The 22365-nt window shown below is 41.8% G+C and overlaps 1 protein-coding gene across 1 annotated transcript in view; it reads left to right on the top strand.

Moving 5' to 3' along the window:
- Positions 1-19151, top strand: part of LOC135288995 (Golgi phosphoprotein 3-like) — a 146599-nt gene extending 127448 nt beyond the window's left edge. Inside the window, exon 4 of the mRNA XM_064402372.1 lies at positions 9321-19151. Within this exon, the coding sequence (XP_064258442.1) occupies positions 9321-9745 (425 nt within the window). The 3' untranslated portion in view covers positions 9746-19151. The remainder of the gene's footprint in view (positions 1-9320) is intronic.
- Positions 19152-22365: the final 3214 nt, after the last annotated feature.

Here is a 22365-nt window from a genome sequence, read left to right as displayed (position 1 = left end):
ACCCCAAAATGCCAGGGAGAGAAAAAACCCGTAATGGTTGGCCACATAGTGGGGAGAAAAAAAATGACACCAGCTCCAGTCTCAGGGAAGGAAAAAAACCCAAAGGGTTCACACAGCAGCTCAGTCAAAACAGATGAGAACCTGGTGAATCTCTGGTGTGGGTGCCCTCTTCACAGCAGATGAAGCTGGTGGATTTGGTGTCCTTTCTCTTGTTGGTTCAGCTGTTCTGAGGTGTGGGGCCTGGCCAGAGTGGTCCTTCACTGTCCCACCAGTCCCCAGCTGATTCATCTCCTGTCGATTGTTCTCTCTGATCTCAGATCAAAACCAAACTGAACAGTTCAAGGAAAAAAACTCCCAAAGGATTGCCATCGCAGTCTCCAAGGCCAGGGAAAGGGAAAAAACATTCTTGCCTAAGCTAGTGCCACATGGCACCACAGACACCGGAGAGTGAAGCATTGAAAAAAGCCCACCTAAGAGCCCCAAGGCTTGCCCCTCCCCTGGACCCACCTTAAAGCTATAGCAACCATTTCTGAGCATAGAGCAGACCACCCCAAGACATTCCACCCCTTATTCCATATCGTCTGCTTAATGCCCAAATTAATACACTTCACCTCTAAACACACACATCTATAGATATATCCATATAACTATTTACAAATAGTGTCAGTGACATTCAGCAAGCAGTGGTACATAGGCATTCCAACATTACAAACTGTTCTCACCCAAAATCAAATCCCCCTGAGGTACACAATGTGTTTCCCCATCCCTCTGCATTACCCACCAAGTGCAACCAGGTCCCTGAGCAAAGAAAACCCCACAGATGAGTTTGTCTTTACTCGAGGCAGAATTAATCCAAACATTGTTCCCTAACAAACCTCTGGCATGTACCACCAGAACCTTGTCTCCATCTGCTGTATGTAGGGGTTTGGATTAGGCAGGGCCTGCTCAATTAGTGGACCCAACCAGGTGGCCTTTGCTAAATGCATCTCCCAGTTTCTGAAAGTCCCCCAACCCAGTGCCTTCAAGGTGTTTTTTAGTAGTCGGTTGCACCACTCAACTTTCCCAGCATCTGGTGCATTATAAGGAATATGGTACACCCACTCAATGCCATGTTCCCTAGCCCAGGTGTTGATAAGGCTGTTCTTGAAATGAGTCCCCTTGTTGGACTCAATTCTCTCATGGGTACCATGCCTCCAAAGGACTTGCTTTTTAAGGCCCAAGATGGTGTTCTGAGAAGTAGCGTGAGGCACAGAGTAGGTCTCCAACCATCCAGTGGTGGCTTCTACTGTTGTGAGCATGTAACACTTGCCTTGGCGTGTCTGGGGCAGTGTGATGTAGTCAATCTGCCAGGCCTCCCCATACTTATATTTGGACCACCTTCCCTCATACCACAGGGGTTTCACCCGCTTGGCTTACTTGACTGCAGCGCACAGCTCACAATCATGGATAACCTAGGAGATACTGTCCATGGTCAAATCCACCCCTTGGTCTTGTGCCCACTTATAGGTGGCATCTCTGCTCTGATGGCCTGAGGCATCATGGGCCCATCGAGCTAGGAATAACTCTCCCTTATGTTGCCAATCCAAACCTATCTGCGACACCTATTTTTTCAGCCTGATCTACCTGCTCATTGTTTTGGTGCTCCTCATTAGCCTGACTCTTGGGGACATGGGCATCCACATGACAGACCTTCACAGGTAGCTTATCTACCCAGGCAGTGATGTTTTTCCACTCTTCAGCAGCTCAGATTGGTTTTCCACTACACTGCCAATTGGCCTTTTTCCAGCTTCCCAGCCACCCCCACAGAGCATTGGTTACCACCCATGAGTTAGTGTAGAGGTAGAGCTTTGGCCACTTCTCTCTTTCTGCAATGTCCAGGGCCAACTGGACAGCTTTGAGTTCAGCGTTGGCTCAATCCACCTTCTCCTTCAATAGCTTCTGCAACCTGCCATGTGGGGCTTCATACAGCTGCTTTCCACCTTTGGTTCATTGCTACGATGTGACAGGAACCATCAGTGAAAAGAGTGCAGTGTGTTTCTTCTTGTAGCAGTTGGTTGTACAGTGGTGCTTCCTCAGCCTGTGTCACCTGTTCCTGCTCCTCTTCGTCAGTCAGACCAAAGTTTTTACCTTCAGGCCAATTTGTAATTATTTCCAAAATCTCAGGGCAGTTCGGGTTTCCAATACAGGCAACCTGTGTGATGAGGGCAATCCATTTACTCCATGTAGTCTCAGTGGCATGAGAGCCTAAGAGCCCCAAGGCTCCCCCCTCCCCCAGACCCACCTTAAAGCTACAGCAACAATTTCAGGGCATAGAGCAGATGGTCAGGGAATAGAAAACCATCCCAAGACAGAATGTTATGCCATTCAGGCAAGAAGAATATTTTCCAAGGCTAGTCATAAGGAAAAGAGGAGCTTGTTAGCAATTCCTGGGAGCAGACAGTATTTCTGATAAGCTCAGAAAGAGTTGAGCCCAGGTGCTGTTTTCAAGGCCAAAGCTTAACAAGCATTTCTCAGATCACACTGCAGCCTGGAAAGGAGGAGGGGGAGGCAGAATGCCCCACCACAGTAGGTTACCAAGAGGACTTGATATGGTCCTTTCCACTTCTCCTGAATTGGTCAAAAATTCCAGGTTCTGATGCACACCTTATCTCCTGGTTGGAAAGAATGTACATGCAAGTCTAGTCCTAATGATCTGTTGATAACAATGTGCCTTTTAAGACTTAAAAGAGTTAGTCCCAGTGGTATTAAATATTAATTTCAGCAAAACTTTTGCGACTTCCCCTGCCTTGTTGGTGCAACATGGGAAAGCTTTTGGCCATCCAGAAAAAGTATCTACCAATATCAAAATGTACCAGTCCCAATTCTGCCTGGACAGTTCTGCAAAATCAATTTGCCAATAATCACCTGGTGAATTCCCCTTTTTTACTAGCCCCAGAGGCAACCTTCTTCTTTTCTTGGGATTATTTTGCAAACAAATCCCATATTTTTCAGCAACGGATCTATTAATTTCTGTCATTTTTGTGCTTATTATATTCCTTCGTAAACTAGTTACCATATTCTTTATTTCCTAATGTGTTTCCTGATGTTTCAGTTCTGTCATCTTATACATTAATTGTGGAGGTACAATTACCTGCCCACATGAGGTTACCAATCATCTGCTGGGATTTTCTGTAGCTTCTAATGATGGGGCTAACTGCTTGTCCTGAGTACTATAATTTGGTTTTTGTTCCAGGACATTCAACTTTTTGCTAGGTATTAGTGCAAAGATACCTTGTTCAGTAACCTCTTTAGCTGTTTTGTTAGCTAACCGATTCCCTGTATTGAATGGGGAGTCTCTAAACTGATGGGCTTTACCAGGGCATCAGTGCCACTTCTTTTGGCTTGTGCACACCCTGTAGTAGTTGACTAATTTCTTCTTTGTACTCAGTAGGAGACCTCTGTGCTGATAACAATCCCCTCTCTTTCCATATGGTTCCATGTGCGTGTATTATTCAAAAAAAATATTTTAAATTGGTCCATATGTTTATCCTTTTTCCTTCTGTGATTTCTAGCACTCAGTGTAAGGTCATTAATTCTGCTTTTTGTGTGGATGTGTTAAAAGGTAAAGCCTGGGCTTCTGTTACCTGGGTTGAGATTCCCACTGCATACCCAGCTGCCCATCTTCCATTTTGTACCATGCTACTCCCACCAGTGTACAGGTCCAGTTCCAGGTCATGGATGGGATCACTCTTGAGATATGATCTGCCAGAACACACTTGTTCAATGATTATCAGGCAGTCATGGCACAAATGTCTCTGGGCTTCTTCTGAAGCCTGAAGAAACATGTCTGGGTTCAAAGTAGTGGTTACCTTAAACTCAACATTTGTCTGGACTACAACCAATGGTTGCTATTTAGGCTATTTTTAGGGCTTTAAAGGCCCTCTGACTATCAGGAGTCCATACCAAGTATTTTTCAGTGCAGGATCATACAAGGGTTTCACCAGTACCCCATGACTGGCTATCCATAACTAACACCATCTGGCTACACCTAAGAAGGCTTGTAGAACTCTTATAGTCCTTGGCTCCAGAGTGTGGCAAATGGCTTCTTTTCAGCTTCTTCCCAAGCCTCTTTATCCCTGCAAGGTCTCAAACCCAAGATATATTACTGCTTCTTTGCCTATTTTTGCCATTTGCTTTGACACCCTCTATCCAGATTATCCCAAGAAATTTAACAGGCTTACAGTAGCATCGAGGCACTTCCTTTCAGTCTTGCTTGCTGGCAGAATATCATCTACACATTGTAGTAAAGTTCTGTCTAGATTTTCCACCTATCCACTTTCTTTTGCCAACTGATTGCCAAATATAGTGGGGCTCTTTCGAAGCTCGGGAGTAGCACAGTCCATGTTAGTTGCATCTTCCATCCAGTGTTTGGATTGTCCCACTCAAAAGCAAACAATTTCTAACTATCTGGGTCAAGAGGTACTATAGAAAAAGGCATCCTTAAAATTGAGCACTGTGAACCATTTGTATTCCCCTTTCAGTGCTGTCAAGAGTGTGTACAGATTAACTGCTACTGGATGAATATCAGGTACTATTTTATTAATGGCCCTTACCAAATCAATATTCCCCATTTTGCTTTTTAACTTGTAATATTGATGTATTATATTCTGATTCACACTTTTTCCATAACCCATATTCTAAAAATTTTTCTATAAGCTTCTCCAACTTTTTCCTTGCCTCCTACTTAATAGGATCTTGGTTTTGTGTTACTGGTCTGGCTTCAGGTTTGAGAGTAATCCTCACTGATTTGGCCACATTTTATCATCCAGGCATCTCAGTTGCCCATGCCACTGGAGTTATGGCATTCTCTACCTCTGCTGGGATTTCTTCTACCTCGTTTAATTTCTGATACATAAAAATCTTTGCCTCCACGGCTTTCGATTTGAGTATTTGAATTTGTTTTATCCCATCCTGTAAAGTTATTTGAGCATTCAATTTTCCCAATAAATCTCTCCCCAACAAGAGGATTGAACATTCAGGCTTATACAAGAATTGGTGTGTCCCCCACCATTTTCTTAATTTAAATAGCAATGGTTGTATAAACGGCCTGTTCTCTTTCTTCTGTGTCACACCCACAACACTTACTGGTTCCAAGCTAAATTTTCCTCTGCATGTATTCAGTACTGAATAAGCTGCTCCTGTATCAATTTAAAAATTTACATTTTCATTCCCCAGCAATAATGTAACTAGAGGATCAGCTGAGGATTATTCCCTTGATCTCCTTCAGGGAAATTTTTCATCTTTGCTTAAGGTCATGAGCTTGATGGTTTGAAGAGCCAGGTTTTGGTTTCCTGTCTGATTTCCCCTGACCTTTTCCAATGTCCCCCTTCTTTACAAATTGCCAGTGTACTTCAGCCACCAATTATTACAATACAAAATGTCAAAGTATACTTCAGCTACCAACTATTACAATACTCAACCAATTGTTTCTGAGTGAGGGGTCCTGTCTTAGGTATGGTTTGTTATCCCATATAATTTTGGGGTGTTTTGTTCTGTTTTTTCTTGTTTCAGGGGTGGCTGCTGCTCCCTCTCCCCCTCCCTGCCCATCTTCCCTGGCTCTGGGAGTATCGAGATGAGTGGGGAGCCAGGCCGGGGTTTTGGGAGAGCGATGAGGGTGGGGCGAGGGGCAGCCCCTTCTTTCCAGGCAGGCTGTTGAACTGGCCATGCAGCTGGTATCTCTGACCTGGGATACTGCTGTTTCTGTGGGTTTTGCCTGTTTCTTTTTGTTTCTTTTGCTTCGGCACTGTGACTAGGCTTGCTGGCTTACTTCTCTGCTGCTCTGCTGTTGGGAAACCCAGAGCCAGTGCGTGCCGTGCCAGCACCCAAGAACACCCTCATTTCCTGCTGGGGGCTGCCCCCCTCCACTCAGCCCAGACCCAGGGACCAGCCAGCGTCACTGAGAAATCCTGAGGAGCCTCTCCCTGTTGTGTTCAGGAGCCAGGCTTCTACTGCCCAGCCCCTGCCGTTTCTCTGCCACTGCTCCGGGGGTTTTGCTACACTGTACCCTTTCACCCCCTGCCTGCTGGGATGCTCCATGGTTCCAGCTACAGCTGCAGAGTTTCTGATACATCTCATCTACCACTCTGGGATTTTTCTCATCCCGGCCATTCCAGCTTGCTGCTTCCGAGGTTTCCTGCTACAGCTCCTTTTGCCATCCAGAAAGGGCACCAGGATCGGCTGTCCCTGTGTGTTTGTAAAGGAAGCCCCTTTCCCATCCTTTCTGCTGGCACGCCCACCATTGTCCACGTGAGAGAGATGGCCAAACTCGTGCCCCAGCCCCCCCATGCAGCCGTGGGAGAATCATTGCACCCCCCTGTCACAGACATATTTTATGAAAAATCCTTTTGCCAGGATCTTTTCTCCTGAGAAGCTGGGAAGCTTCAGCTTCTCCATGTTTTGCTGCTTTGGAATGTGATTCGGAGAATTGTTTACCGAGCATGTGAAATTGTTTTTACTTGATGACCAATGACAGCCACCTGTGTCGAGGCTGAGAGCAGTCACAAGATTTTCTTATCATTCCATTCCTTTCCTTTCCAGCCTTCTGATGGAGCCACTCTCTCTATTCCTTTTAGTATAGTTCTAGTATAGCATTTTACTATAATATAATATCATAAAATAAGAAATCAGCCTTCTGAAACATGGAGTCAAGATTCTCATCTCTTCCCTCATCCTGGGACCCTCGAACACAACCACACCCCCCTGCCCTGCTGGGGAGCCACCAGCGCCTCTGCCGGCTGTGACCATAACTACACCAGAGGGGAAGGCACTTGGCAGCCAAGACAAGGCTGTTAATGGGTTTCTGGTTTTGTTTGTTGTTGCTGCCATTGTTGTTTTTACTTGCCTTCTTATACATACTAGTAAAGAATAGTGAAGAAATGTTCTTTCTTTTCTCATATCTTTCCCTGAAAGCCCCTTCATTTCAAAATTATAAGAATTTGGAGTGAAGTGGGTCATATTTTCCATTCCAAGGGAGGGTCCTGCCTTCCTTGGCAGACACCTGTCTTTCAAACCAAGACAGGTCCTCCCACAATTTTCCCCAATGTTTTAAGATGCATCCCGGGGGGATTTTTCCAGAATGCCCCCTCTTCACTCAATGATCCATTCCCCATTTAAACCATGTGGTATTCCAAACCAATTATTATTTAGCAACTCCTAGAAGGAACCTTGCCTGTTCCCACCTTAGGTACCTTTAAACTTAACCCTGTGAAGCTTTTGCTGCACCTTATGTGCAGGTTAACACCTTTAAAGTAAAGAATGCCTTTTTCTTACCAGGGGTCTTGCTCTGATTTCCTTTGGTCCAGGGATTGCATGTTCTCCCCAACAATCTTTCAGTGGCAGCTGGAGGTCCTACGATCCCTCAGATCAGTTGAAATCCAAGAGTAGGTCCTATCTGGGGTTGCCAAAACTCTTACTAAAAATCAGTAAAAAAACCCCTCCTTAAAACCAGTGTAGCATTAAGAAGCAGGCATTCTTTATTAGGTTGAATGCACAAAGGAATATCTCCTCTGAAAATTGTGCATGCTGAGTACAGAAAAAGCTCCTGTTTATATACTATATTTTAAATACATATTCATTGATTTTCCTGGAATAAACTCACATATGATCAACATTTCCCTGAAATCATTAACATATTTTCCCTCCCCATTACGCATACATTCTTCTGTCCTGGGGGTCTCTTTGGTGGTCTCTGGTGGTCAGTGACCCCAAAATCATACCTGACCACCTGGTGAACTGGTAAAAGTTAGCACAATTGGGTTGGTTGCTTTCCAGTTTTTCTTCCTACAGAATAAACATTGTGCAGTTCCATAGGCCAGTGGGTTTTGAAGAATAAGCATTGTACTAACCCACCAGGTGCAAACAATTTTTCATCTGGCAACCTTAGCTTTCTAAGTAGTTATGGATGCTGATTTTGTGCTTTTAAAATTCTCTCCTCTAAGCACACACATTGAAGTACCCAGTTCTCCTGCCTTTAAAAAAAAAAAATTAGAGAAAAATTTTATTGAAACATCAAAGCCTGTGTCCAACATGTGCCTGTGTGTAATGCACACACCTACACTCACACAGTGCATGTTACTGTTTTATCCAGTGGGGGCAGAAAGGGAGAAAACAATGTAAACATTAAGAAATAGAGAAGTGAGTAGGACATATAGTGCAGCTGTTGCTTATCCCTGTGGCAGAAAGAATGGCAATTATGCTTCTTCCAGCTTCTGATTTGATAAAAGACTGGAAGCAGACTAATAGACAAGATTGGAGGAGATGCTCTTTTTTTTCAACTCTTTCTTCATAGCTGTGTGTTGTGCTTTGTTTGGTGGTTTGTTTTAGGGATTTATGGGTTTTTTTCTTTCCCTTCAGTACAAGAGTGGTTATTTATCATATCCCTAATCAAGACATGGTGTCTTGGTTTGAAAAGACAGGTGTCTGCTAAGGAAGGCAGGAAACTTCCTTGAAATGGAAAATGTAAACCCCCTCCCTCAGAATTATTATAGTTTTTTAATTAAGGGGCTCTTAGGCAAAGATAGGAAAATAGGAATAACACTTCTTTACTATGAAAATTAAAAATAAAAATGCAATATTACAAACAAAAAAAAGCCAAACTTACTGACAGAGTCAGAATATGACCTGACACCCTGTTAGTCAGGGTGTTGGTAGCAGTCCGATTGAATGGTGGCTGCAGTCCTCCTGGAGTGACAGATGTGGTTCTGTTGAAGCAGTGATCCTGTAGAAGGGTGTAGTTTTCCTCTGAAGGTACAGAGGTGGTGTAGATGGGCCCGGTCTTCCTCTGGGAGTCCAGTGGAGAAGACAGCTGCTCCTCTTGGAATCCAGTAGGGAAAGGCTCCTTCTGGTATTCCAAAATCTCAGATTCTATCCAGGTAGGAATGCTTGGCTCCTCCCCCTGGGCAGAGCATCTCACAATGGATTGATGTAATTTTTATCAGTCATACAGTGAGACTCAATGGCCCATTAACAGACTGTATCTTCCCAGAGGGAGGATTGGTTGTGGAAGAGATAAAGAACACTTCCCAATTAACAGTTATTATGATAACTGCCCCACCTCTAACAGATGGGAAATAGAACACACATGTATCTTATAACCCAGGATACATGGCTTAGTAGCTTTTTGTCCAAACTTTAAATACTGACATGGGTACAATATCTTAGTCTAATTAAGCTATATTAATTTGACAGCTCATTCTGCAACGGGTGGGGGAAAGAATCACTGTAATAATACAGTTTAAACTTTGCCTGACTCTTGGCTTTTTTCTTGTTGTTTTTTTTTTTAGGTGAAACATGGAACCCATTGAAGTTGCATTATCAATTGCGAAATGTCCGTGAACGGTTAGCAAAAAATCTAGTGGAAAAAGGTGTACTGACCACAGAAAAACAAAACTTCCTTCTTTTTGACATGACTACACACCCTCTCACCAACAACAATATCAAGCAGCGCCTCATTAAGAAGGTTCAAGAAGCAGTTCTTGACAAATGGGTGAACAACCCTCACCGCATGGAGAAGCGCTTGCTAGCACTTGTTTATTTAGCCCATGCCTCAGATGTTCTGGAGAACGCTTTTGCCCCCCTTCTGGATGAGCAGTATGATTTAGCCACAAAGAGAGTGCGGCAGCTTCTAGATTTAGACCCTGAGGTTGAATGTATGAAAGCCAACATGAATGAGGTTCTATGGGCTGTTGTAGCAGCTTTCACAAAATAACTGCATTCAGACCAAAGTGTTCTCTCTTCTCTCATGTAAATCCGTTGTTTCTCTTTTATTGACTATTCATGTTTTCTGTAATTTGTACCTTCTCACATGATGAATCAACTCTTGTTTAATAGAAATGATGTGGTGAATTCCCTCCTTCTCTATCTGTATACAGGATTCTGCTGGTACAAGAGACCTTCCCATTTAAAAACAACAGAAAAAAATTTTACTGCCATATTGGCATTCTAATTCCTATTCAGTTTTGAGTTATCTGAAATACTTAGTTTAGTGTATTTTTCATCTTACTGTTATTGAAGTGGTTTAACATGGAAAATACCTCAAGAAGGAAATGTGCATGCAATTGGATCACTAGTCTCAGCTGACACAGATGTGTGCATTCATCAGTGCTTCTGCAGTACAACTCCTAACAGATTGAAGAAGGGCCTTTTAAAATCACCAAAGCTTCAAGTTGAAGCATCTGTCAGAACATTTTATATACAGATGTTGTTTCAATTATATCTAACAAAAATAACAGCAAAAATGCCATTAAGCAGCTTTTTCAATAGTTCCTGTAAAATGACCCATAAATTTTACTTTTCATTAAAGTCTCCTGCAAACTTATGTTTACATTAAAATGATATCTGAGTCATAAGGCTAGTGTTGAAAGGTCTAGTTTTTTCATAAACCCATTTTGGGATGGGATGCATTCCATTATATTGTATATATAGTTCAAATTGTAAATTAACAACTTCCCCATCTTAGTATTTTGCAAGTTTTACACATGGTGCCCCTGATTTGCCATCAGCCATTTGACGGAAAAAAAGGGCCTCCTATAAAGAGCATGTGTGTAAAAGCTGTTTGTTTCCAGTGTCTATAGTTTGCCATCCAGGTATTCTAAGTCTCTGCATTGTCTTTGAGAATTACTGTAAAGAATGAGACCACTTTCCATCATCATATCATCATTTGTACTTTTTTTTCCTTGTCTTCTTTTCCCCTTCTCTACGGAAGAGGCTTGGGACCAGCACAATTCTTGACTGCAGTTTTTATGTTTGTTTGTACACAAATTATTTGTCTCAAACATTTTAATTTATTTTACAATTTAAAAACAAAAAGTTAGTTCTAGTAGGTGTTGCATTTAAATGGTTAGCAAGTAATGACTGCAGCTCAGATTATTAACATTTCTGTAATGGGATGCTGTGCTATATTTATTTTTTATATCAAATTATGCTGATTAGCACACTATTGTAAATATATATATATATATATATAAGACTTTGTCTTTTAAAAAATTAATTGTCTTTTTGCCACTGCTTGTTAGCTCCCATTTGTTTCACAGTGCAAATATGCATTGAACAAATTATGTATTTTTTTCCGCATAACAATGAAGATTTATGGTGGGGCTTACAGGTGTCTAGAAACTTTTTTTGGTTAATATTCAGAGTAAGAATACTAGGTGGTATATAACTTGAGAGTTGAAATTTAGGAGATCCCTTAATCTGTATACTAGCTTTTTACCTGCAGCAAATAAACTATGATCTTAAAAGTGCCTGAAACAGAGCAAGCATGTAACTTTTTTGCTGTTGCTAATTAGAAAGGTTTTATTGCTTAACTGAAAGCTTTAGTTAATATTTTTCTTAGAAAGAGAGAGTTTATATTAAGTAGATCAAACTGATCTAATCAGCAGCATCACTCGGATCTGCAGGATTTATGGCTGGGTCAGACTGAGTTAACTTGTGAGTGTTCAGTTGTGTCTGCCATAGGTAGGCCTCATCTGTGACTGGACTTCCAATTTTGCATTTAATTTTAAAGAATTTAAATGCTTAGGTAGTTGACTTGAAAATACAACTTTAATTCATCATACTTATAGATAGAACCTTTTTTAAAGTAAAGATTTTAAAAATATAGTCCTTAACTTTTAGTGGCACATTGTTCTTTCGGTTCTTGAATTATGTTACTTTATAAAAATTAAAGTATAATGTAAGGCATTTCAAACTTTGGTTTACAAATAAAAAGATAAACAGTGTTCTCCTAGCTGTAAGATGCTGTGTTTAAAACTTTGAGGAGCTTGGGCATGAACTTTGGACATTTTCTTTCAAACATTTTCAAAATGTGATTAAGTGGAGGAAAAAATGAAAGTTGCTGTGTTACTCTTGTGAAAAACGAGGTTCACTCTCCTGGTAAAATTTAAAAGTTTAATAAAGGACAATAGGATTCAAAAATAAATCAAAGTTTAATGGCTGGGTGCTTGGCATTCCGCCAAGAGCACACCTGCTATTTTGGAGACACCCTTGACATACCTTTTCTATTGCATCAGCCTACTGCATATTCATAAACAATTATTCATATTTAAACTTTTCCCCAAACTAGTTTACATGTTCCAAGAACTGTTTAGCATGGCTCCTCCTCTGGTCCACCTTTTTATAGCATGCGCATTTCTTGGCTGTGGTTTTAGTCCATTCTTATTATCACCTCCAGCTTGGGCTTTGATCCATACTTTATACAGACAGTAGGTGCTGATAGTAGCAGGGATCTTCATCATACGTTCATTGGATGTTTATACCAGCCAAGCAGGCAGTGCAATTACTACAAGCATAATTATATGAGCTATTTCACTACTATGCCTAACTTTAGTTAATAGCAGAAATAAAAACGACATCTTTATAGCAAACTTATTTTAACATTATACATATAGAATCAATTTTAATATTTGTGAAAAGCCAGTATTATAATATGTATTTATGACACTTATATTTGAAAACTTACAGAATACTTTCTGTACTTGATAGTATATGTTAACTCGTTGCTTTCATAGTCTCTCCCTCCGGTGATTGATTTTCTCATTTTCTGTTGCTATTTAAGAGAGAAAATTAATGAGGCAGAAAAATCAGAAAAAAATAGTGGTGTATTTGGGAGCAAGTTGAGTGCACAAAACTTTTAAAATGGCTTTGAAAATCTAAGCTACTTGAAACATTATTCAGACTAAAAGTATCTTTCATAGTCCCTTTTCTGTCCTCTCATCTTCATTTTGTCATGTACCTGCTGGGTTCATTTTGCATTAACACCCTACCTCACTGGAAAGGACTTGCCATCTACTTGGGTGCCTCAGGGGAAAGCCCAGGACCTCAAGCACTACCCCCTGAGGGGGCCTCTCCCAGTTCAGGAGCCAAGCTGCCCCTGCCCAGTGCCACTGCTTCTTTGCCACAGCTCCAGGTTTTTCGCTACACTGTAATCCCACACTCCCTTCCTGCTGGGACAAACTGCAGCATACTAGTAAAGAACTGTTATTCCTTTTCGCAAATCTTTGCCTGAAAGCCCCTAATTTCAATGTTATAATAATTCGGAGAAAAGGGGGTCATATTCTCCATTCCAAGGAAGGTTCTCACCTTCCTTAGCAGACACCTGTCTTTCAAACCAAGACACCCAGTAATAGCCTTTTCTTGGCTGTCAAGCACCTTCCCCTTTGGTGTACTTATGGTCACAGCCAGCAGGCAGGTGAGATGATTCCCCCTCAGCTGCAGGGGGTGCTGTGGCGGGAGCTCAGATGCCTCTTCATGTGGGTAACAGCAGGCATACTGGCGGGAGAGATAAAAAGGGCTTCCTTTACAACCTCACAGGGGCAGCTAATCTTGGTGCCCCTCCAGATGGTGAAAGGGGATGTAGTGGGAATCTCAGCAGCAGCTGGAATGGCAGAGGCCTGTAGGTAGACAGTTTGTCGTAATTGGGAGTGGGGCTGTGGCCGAGCCTCATCCCTAATGGGCTACAACTGTGAAAAGCAGGTGAACGGTATTGAAAGCAATGAGACATGGAGTGCTGAGGTGTACTGACCAATCACAAAAGGGAACAGAAGGCACACAGGTGCAATGCATGAACAATGAGGAAAATAAAAGGTTGGGCTAAAGAACAAGAAGGGTGGATGCTTGCAGCCTTCTGAAGTGGTATGGTGTTACTCTGTATGGGTTGAAGCCTTCTGATATTGTATGGTGGTACTCTGCGTATTGTGGCCATCTCTACTGTGACATAGGCTATGACATATGCTGCGACAGAGGCAGGCACACCCATGGTAGCAAACAAGATGTAGCAGAAACTCTGCAGCTATATCAGGAGCCATGTGGTGTTCCAACAGGCAGGGGGTGCTGGGTTACAGTGTAGTGAAAAACCCAGAGCAGTGGCAGAAAACCCAAAACAGTGCGGCTGGGCAGTGTCAGCCAGGTTCTTGAACGCTGCTGAGAGAGGCTTCCTTGGAGGGGAGAGGGGGCTTGGGGTCCTGGGTTTTTCCCTGATGCACCCGAGTAGATGGTTGTTATAGATACATATTATAATATTGGCTTTTTGCAAATATTAAAATGGATTCTATATGTGTGGTGTTAAAGTAACTTTGTTATAAAGATAGTTTTTATTTCTGTTGATAACTGTTATAAGTAAAAATGAAATATGCCCAATTCTAATAAAAATAAAAATAATTTATTTCGCAACTGTAATACAGTCCCAACAGCCAACAATCAAAAGGACAGCATAATACTCCCGGGAGGTAAGCTGGGTGAACGTGAATATGGCCTCTATAGCACCAAATCCCCCTCGTCCACACCGGTTGCTCTGAGGCAGCAGTTCTTATATTCTTTAATTTGCCCACGGCAGAGTCCCTTTGTTTCTTTTTTGAGTTCTTCATATTCAAGTTGGTTTCTTTCTTCGGTTCAGGCTGCACAAAGCCTTCTTCCAAGAGTTGATTGATACGCTTCCCCGATTCCCGGAATCTGGCATTCAGATGGCAGGTGTTGATGGCTCCGGTTATCTCAGATGGGTATCTCGTCCAGGCCATCATCTCTTGGGCGTCACTGGACATATGCCTTTGTGAATGTCCATCTCCTGTGCATCCGAGGTTTCCTTTGTATGTAAATGTTGCGGTGCCTCCCTGTCCATCTGCCAAGATTTCGTCACCCTGAGGATGAAAATTCTTCCCTCTCCCTTCCCCTATGTACAGTTGGTTTGGTTAATATATTTTATACAACTTTATCTGCATTAATTACTAACTGTATCCTTAACATAACTAAGCTTAGACATGGTAGTGAAATAGCTGATATAAGTATACTTGTGTTAAAATGCCTGCTTGGATGGGATAACATCCAATAAACATATGATGAGGACACCCTGCTACAGACATGCCAACTATCAGCACTCACTGTCTGAAGACAGTGTGGGCCAGAGCCCAAAACTGAAGGTGATTATAAAAATGGACTAAAACCACAACCAAGGAATATGCATGCTCTAAAAAGGCAGACCTGAGGAGGAGATATGCTAAACAATTCTTGGAATATGTAAACTAATTTGGGGGAAAGTGTACTATGCATAATTGTTTATGAATATGTAACAGGCTGATGCAATAGAAATGGTATATAAAGGGTGTTTCCAAAATAACGTCTGCTCTTGGCTGAGTGCCAAGACACACCTGGCCGTAACATCTTTGCTTTATTGTTGTGGGAACTCAGTACATCACTCCGGCTGTCCAGAGCTACCGAGACAACCCTTGGGGGGGGCTCGGAAGTCCTGGAATGTTGCCAAAAGTGCCTGGTGGCTTGACTTTGATCCTTCTAAAGAAGTGACACCTCTGTATGAGGAGATGAGAGAATTTCAAGTTTGAATGGTGAGGGGATGATATTCACTGGGTGAAACAGATCTTAATGCACTGTACAGGGGGGTTTTGTGTGTTGTACAGGGGGGTTTGGAATCCTGTACATGGGGGTCAGGGGTTCTAAGATGGAGGGATTTGGGCGTGCCCTGTCCTTCTTCTTTCTTCTCCTTGGCATCCATGTTCAGGATGATGTTGGCATGTGTGGATTGGTTCATGGTGAAGGTGCACTTGTTAACAAAGGTGAAAAGTATTGGAAATAGAAGGTAAATATTTTATACATAGTTTTCACTATAAAAGAGACAACTGCCCCGTGGGTGGGAGAGAGTGCTTTTGGCTGCCTTGCTGACCAGACCTCGGCTGAGCAGACAGAAAACGTTGTAGATAAGAAATAATAAAAACAACCGAAGACCGAAAACTCAAGAGTCCAGACTCATTCTTCAAAGCACGGCCTGCCCAGAACCACCTTTTCCCGTGTTGGGGCAGAGACAAGTAACAGCCGACCCCGACATATTGTCTTTTTCTCCTATTGTCCTTTATTAAACTTTTAAAAATTTTACAGGAGAGTGTAACATGTTTTCCACAATGGTGAAGGTCCTTTCCAGTGAGGTAGGGTCTTTAAAAGGTCCCAGTGTAACGGCTGCTCGTACAAGCAGAGCCTCATTCACAGTAGAAGACAGTAGGAGATGGGACTCTGCAACGGTGGCAAATTCTTCCCACAGCAACAGCAGCCTGGGTCCCCTTCGATCCCGAGTGAAAGAGAGAGAGGGAGAGGAAAAAAAAGTGAAAAGCCGAGCCCAGCCCCTCACCCCCCAGCTAAAATCTCACGATATGTCTGCCCTTCCCAAGAGAAACCCATCAGAGAAGTGCAGCCAGCTTCACCCCTTCCCTCTCCTCCTGCCCCCAGCCATATCTTCTGCTCTCTCAAGTATTGGTCCTTTATCATCTCTTAGAAACAAATGGGACAAAATTCCCTGAAAGAAAAAAAGAAAAAGAAGCTGAGCCCAGCGCTTCACCCCACAGCCAAAATCTCATGGTATCTCTGCCCTTCCCAAGAGAAAGCCCCCCAGCTAAGATAGTGCCTCCAGCTGCACTCCTCCCCCTTGACTACATCTTTTGTCTCTTAAGTACCGCTCATTATTGTCTCTTAGCATCAAATGTGACAAAATTCCCGGAGAGAAAGAAAAAGGAAAAAAAAAAAGGAAAAATCCTGACCTCCAACAGGCACCCACAACACTTGGACGTTCCAAGCTAAGTTTTACTCTGTGTAAAAAATGCCAATCACTTGTTTTTTAAAATTTTAAAAGTTTAATAGTAATAAAATGGTTGTAAAAATAGTAATTAAATTAGAGTAATAAAAATGTGGACAATTAGGATTAGGACAATACAAGACAATAAAAACAAAGAGTTACGGACAGTCCGAGTACCTTTTTCTGGGCAAAATAAGCCCAAAAAGGACACATATTAACAGAGGATCAACCCTTAAAAACAATAGCCTGTTGCATATTCATACATTTCATACATGATGCATAAATTCCATTCAAACAAAGGATTCTGTCTGGTCAGTGTCAACTTTTCCTCTTAATCCTGACAGAGTCTTTAGGGCTGAGTGAGGCAGGAAGAAGTTATTTTCTTCTGATAAGGGAGCAGTAAATTCTTTTTCTCTGAAAGATTTAGGTGTCCTTTTGTTATGAATAGAAAGTTGTATTTTTTTTGAGTTTCAGAGTTAAAAACAAGTCAGACCAGTCAGACTTCTTTGGTTTCGCTGCCAAAGAAAAGGTTCTTAATTACCCGTTAATGGCCGGTGATTAACTATTGTTTCCCCGATGCTGGCCGCTTGCCAAGAAGACACCAGGACAGACCCTCCAAGTTAAAGAGAATAGGCAGTGACATCAGAGCCAGTATGCAGATGAGAAATGCATTGCGCCCTGAATTTTTACAGTTTTACAGTTTTTACAAGAAAAACCCCTAAAATCACGAGCCAACAAGTGACTTAAGTGATGTCTAAGGATGGGAGCATAGTCCCGTACCTGCTTAGACCCTTTTTGTTTCTCACCCTAACCTGAAAGGATACTGATTAAAGAGACACCCCGGGGTGTTAAACAAGCTAGGAATCTGCGACTCTCCTGTGAGGACAGAATCCCCAGCTCTGTCTGCAGACCAGCGGACAAAGCTGCATCATCCTCCTTCTCCGTGCCACTCCTGGGAGCACCAGCGGTGTGGGCGCAACCCGTCGATTTCTCCCCACCTGAGCTGATTCTTCTTAATAAAGGCATTAAAAAGGAGAAAGATCTCCTGCCCATTTATTTCACTTTGGCTGCTATCTCAGTGCGAGTACCTCATTCCTCTCTTTTAAAAAATATCCCACATACATAGTTTCTATTGTAACTACAAAACTACATTTACCATACTATTAAAATATTAACACAGCACTACTAATCAATACAACATAATACATATAGTAAATATCTGCGTAGAGCCATATAATATGCACTTTTCACACTCTGCACATATTAAGTACTGAGTAAGTTGCTCCTGTATCAATTTAAAAATTTACCTTTTCATTCCTCAGCAATAATGTAACCAGGGGCTCAGGTGAAGATGATTCCCCCTGTCCCCTTCAGGGGAATTATTCATCTTTATTTAGGGTCATGAACTTGATGATTTGAAGAACCAGGTTTTGGTTTCCTGTCTGAATTCCCCTGACTTGGGGACACTCCCTTTTCCTTCTTTACAAATTGCCAAAGTATACTTCAGCCATGCTATGAATGGAGAGGGGGGAGCTTAGACAATTCCCTGCCTTTGCCTGGTTTACTGGCAGTAGGCAGTAGCTTTATTGAGGCGGCCAGCACCCCAAAACCCAGTCTCACTCACAAGTTCTTAATAATGACTAATCAGGCCTATTACAACATTAATTATGTATTGAATAGACACAAGAAAAATAGACATAAGACTTTAACAGGCTTCTCACTCTCGGGATCTCCTCTTGTGATAAATTGAGACACGCCTTATTGGTATAATCAAATAAGAATTTATTGATTACAGCAAGCAAGGCATAAGCAAATCAGCGCTGGGTGGCGGGGGAGTCTAGCTCCGCCAACTGCCGCAGCCACAGTCAGTTCCAGTTGGTTTTTATACTGTGTAGTTTCCTGTCGACGTGTCCTTTAAGTTGTACTCTGCGTATGTGTTCTTCTGTTGCTAGGTGGTCATATCCTGCCTCCCGGTGGTCTCTAGATGAAGGCCGGTAGTTTTGTTTTTTTTTTTCTCAGATTTCCTCTGGGCGACCCATTCCTTATTTAGTACCAATGCTTATCTCTCTGAAACTTAAAAGTTGTTAGGCAAGCATATTTTGGACAATGTGTGTTTTACCAAGAGCTGGAAGTCTGTTTCTTGTTATCTTACTTTAGTCCCGGGTTTTCTCAAGTGCTGGAAGTCTGTTTCCTGTTATCTTACTTTAATCCCTTAGTGAACAAAACACGCTGTGTTCTATCACACTCTGGTCTGGTCTGGTTGGGAAGATCCCTTGGTGTGTCTCTGTTAAAAGTCTCTTTTCCCCAACCCAGCAGCCGAAGAAGGAGTCGAGAAGTCTTTGGTTCACGTTTTCAAGGTTGTTTATTATTTCTTTATCGCAAAGATTTTCTGTCTGGCCTGCCAAGGTCTATTCTGCAGGTCAGTCTGAGGCATACTCTCCGCCTCTTGGGCTGGTGCTATCTTTTATACTAAAAACTATGTATACTATTGTTATAAATGAAATATGAAAAATAGCCAATTTTAATAAAAAAATTAAAAATAAAATTTATTATGCGACCGTAATACAGCCCCGACGGCCACCAATCAAATAGGCCAACGTAACACCCCTGGTCGGTGATTATGGGTGAACGTGAGATTGGACTTGCTAGTACCAATGGCTCTCCATCCACACCGGCTGCTCCGAGGCAGCAGTTCTTATATGGTTTATTTGGCCCACGGCAGAGTGTCTTTGTTTCTTTCTGAGTTCTTCATATTCAAGTTGGTTTCTTTCTCTGGCTCGGGCTGCACAAAGCCTTTGTCTGGGAATAGAATAATTTCTATTATTGCCAATAATTTCCTCGATTCCCGGAATCTGGCTTTGCCATCCTGGGGAAGAATCTCCCCCCCCCCCTTGTACACCAGTAGTTCATTTTATACCTATATATTTTGATACACCTTTTATTCCCATGAATTACTACCCATATCTATAACACTATGTTTACAATTATGTTCCAATACCTATAATCTATGTTAGACAGTGACTTTCTACTCTAAACCAATCTGTGAATGCCAACATCATCCTGAACATGGATGCCAGGGAGAAGAAGAAGGACAGGGCACGCCCAAATCCCTCCATCTTGGAACCCCTGACCCCCATGTACAGAATCCAAATCCCAAACCCCCCTGTACAAGGTTCAAAACCCCCCTGTATAGTGCTCCAAAATTTTTCCCTTCACCCTGTGATTGCTACTACTATGCTACTTAAACTTTTGTGACCTGTAATTCTTCATATAAGGTTGGCAATTTGCTCCATGCATTGAGATCAAATTTCTAGGTGTATTTGGCTTCCTGCCAGGGTCTCAGAGCCCCTGACAGGGCTTTGAGCCATCCAGGGCATCCAGAGAGATGTCCTGGGTTCTGACATCTCACTACACAGGGTAAGCAAAAACACTTTTGTGTAGGTTCATAAGACAGTGCACAATAATAACGGTACCTATTATAGGTAAAAATGAAATATGCCCAATTCTAACAAAATAAAAATGAATTTATTCGTGACCCTATTACAGTCCCGACAGCCGACAATCAAAGGGACAGTGCAACACCCCCGGGAAATAGTCTGGGTGGACGTAGATCTGGCCTCTAGAGCACCAAATCCCCCTCATCCACACCGGCTGCTCCGAGGTAGCAGTTCTTATACTCTTTATTTTGCCCTTTGCCCGCGGCAGAGTCCCTTTGTCTCTTTTTAGAGTTCTTCATATTCAAGTTGGGTCTTTTCTTCAGTCTGGGCTGCACAAAGCCTTCATCCAGGAATTGATCAATGTGTTTCCTCGATTCCCGGAATCTGGTATTCCAATGGCAGGTGTTGATGGCTCCGGTTATCTCAGATGGGTATCTCATCCGGGCCATCATCTCTTGGGCGTCACTGGACACATGCCTTCATGAATGCCCATCTCCTGTGCAGCCTAAGTTTCCTTTGTATGTAAACGTCATGGTCTCTCCTTGCCAGTCTGCCGTGGTTTTGTCATCCTGAGAATGAAATTCTTCCTCCCCCCTTTCCCTATGTACAGTCGGTTTTGTTCATATATTCTATACTTTATCTGCATGAATTACTAACTATATCCTTAACAGTACCTATATTATAGCTAGCAAAGATATAGGATCGATTAGGAGACAATGTCATTTACCAATGAATAATAGTTGTGTGCAGAAGCCTCCTTTCACTCTACTTCTAGAAGAGTAACTTGATGTCAATGTCTCGACCTCAAAGAGAAGTCCCCACATACCCAGAAAGTATGTAAGAGATTTCTGATTTTATGAAAATTATAGTGGTTTGTGAAAAACGCCATTCACTTGTGTTAAAATTTTAGAAGTTTAATAGTAATAAAAATAGTAATAAAAATTAGAACAATAAAAAATTGGACAATCAAAGTTAGGACAATAAAAGACAAGAAAAAAGCAAAGAATCACGGATGTCTGGGTGCTTTTGCATTCTGCCACAAAAGCAAGTTTTGCTAACAAAGGATTAACCCTTAAAAGCAATAGCCTATTGCATATTTATATATTCATACATGATTCAAACATTCCTTTCAAATTAAAGGTGCTTCTGTTTAATGTCAGCTTCCCCCCCTCATCTTGTCAATCAATCGTCTTGGTCCCCACAAAGTCTGGGTTTTCCCGATAAGGAAGCAATAATTCTTCTGTTGGGATATTAATGTCTTGTTGCTGTTATCTCTATGCGAAGAATTTCTTGATTATCTTATCCATTCCTTGAGCTAGTTGCAAAAAGTATCTTACATCACATAGTTTCTATTTTAATATTATGCTATAGCCTAAAAACTATATTTACCACACTATTTAAATAGAGATGAATACAGCATAACTTTCCAACATAACACATATAGTATTAATTTTAATATTCGTGAAGAGCCAATTATATAACATGCATTTTTTCACATGGTCTTTTATAGTTTGTAAAAGTGTTGTGTCTGTCAGTCACGAATTTTTGCTGATCCTTTCCCATGCATTCAGGGAAGGATGTTTATTGCTTGTGTCAAGAAAATTAATCCACAAACATCAGAGGTTTATGTCCAAAAAGGAGACAGAGGAGTCCTTTTACTTCATTTGAATAAAGGGAGAGGCCATGGGGCATTCCCCTGGCGTCCTTCAAATTTTTGGTGGACGCAGCCTCCCTTTTTATCCTAATTTCCCGGCCTCATTTCCCTTCTCTCTTTCCCCATTGGCTGAGCTACTTGACAGGTACAGACCTCCTAGAACACCTAAGATTTCCCTCTAATGTATAACTCTCCCTTTTAATTTTTAATTCTTATGGAATTTAGGGTTTTTTTCCCATTTTTTCTTTCATCTTTCAATATCCAATTTCATTTATCAGCAAACCTACAGTTTATTTGTAAAAGCAAATATCTTTTTCCATTCATCAATCAGTGGAATCCTTCCCATTGTTTCTTCTATCTCTCAGTGCTAGTTTTATCTACCAGCAGACCCACAGCTTGTTTGTAAAGACAAATCTGTAATTCCTCTCACTGGCTGTCATGGTTTGACTCTGGCACAGTGCCAGTGCCCCCATGAAAATACACTTTCTCTAGTGGCTTCTGTGAGATGTGATCAGGAACAGAGCAAAGCAGGCTCCAACTTAGGAATAAAGGAAACAAACTTTATTAACTACAACATCTAAAAAAAGGAACAGACACAGAATTAAGAATGAAAACCCTCCAATAACATTCCTCCTCCTCCCCTCCATTTTCTCCACAGAATGAAATAA

The sequence above is a fragment of the Passer domesticus genome, chromosome W (assembly GCF_036417665.1).
Source record: "Passer domesticus isolate bPasDom1 chromosome W, bPasDom1.hap1, whole genome shotgun sequence".
NCBI lineage: Eukaryota > Metazoa > Chordata > Aves > Passeriformes > Passeridae > Passer > Passer domesticus.
Note: the sequence above shows the minus strand (reverse complement) of the source record. Positions and strands in the feature narration are given on the sequence as shown.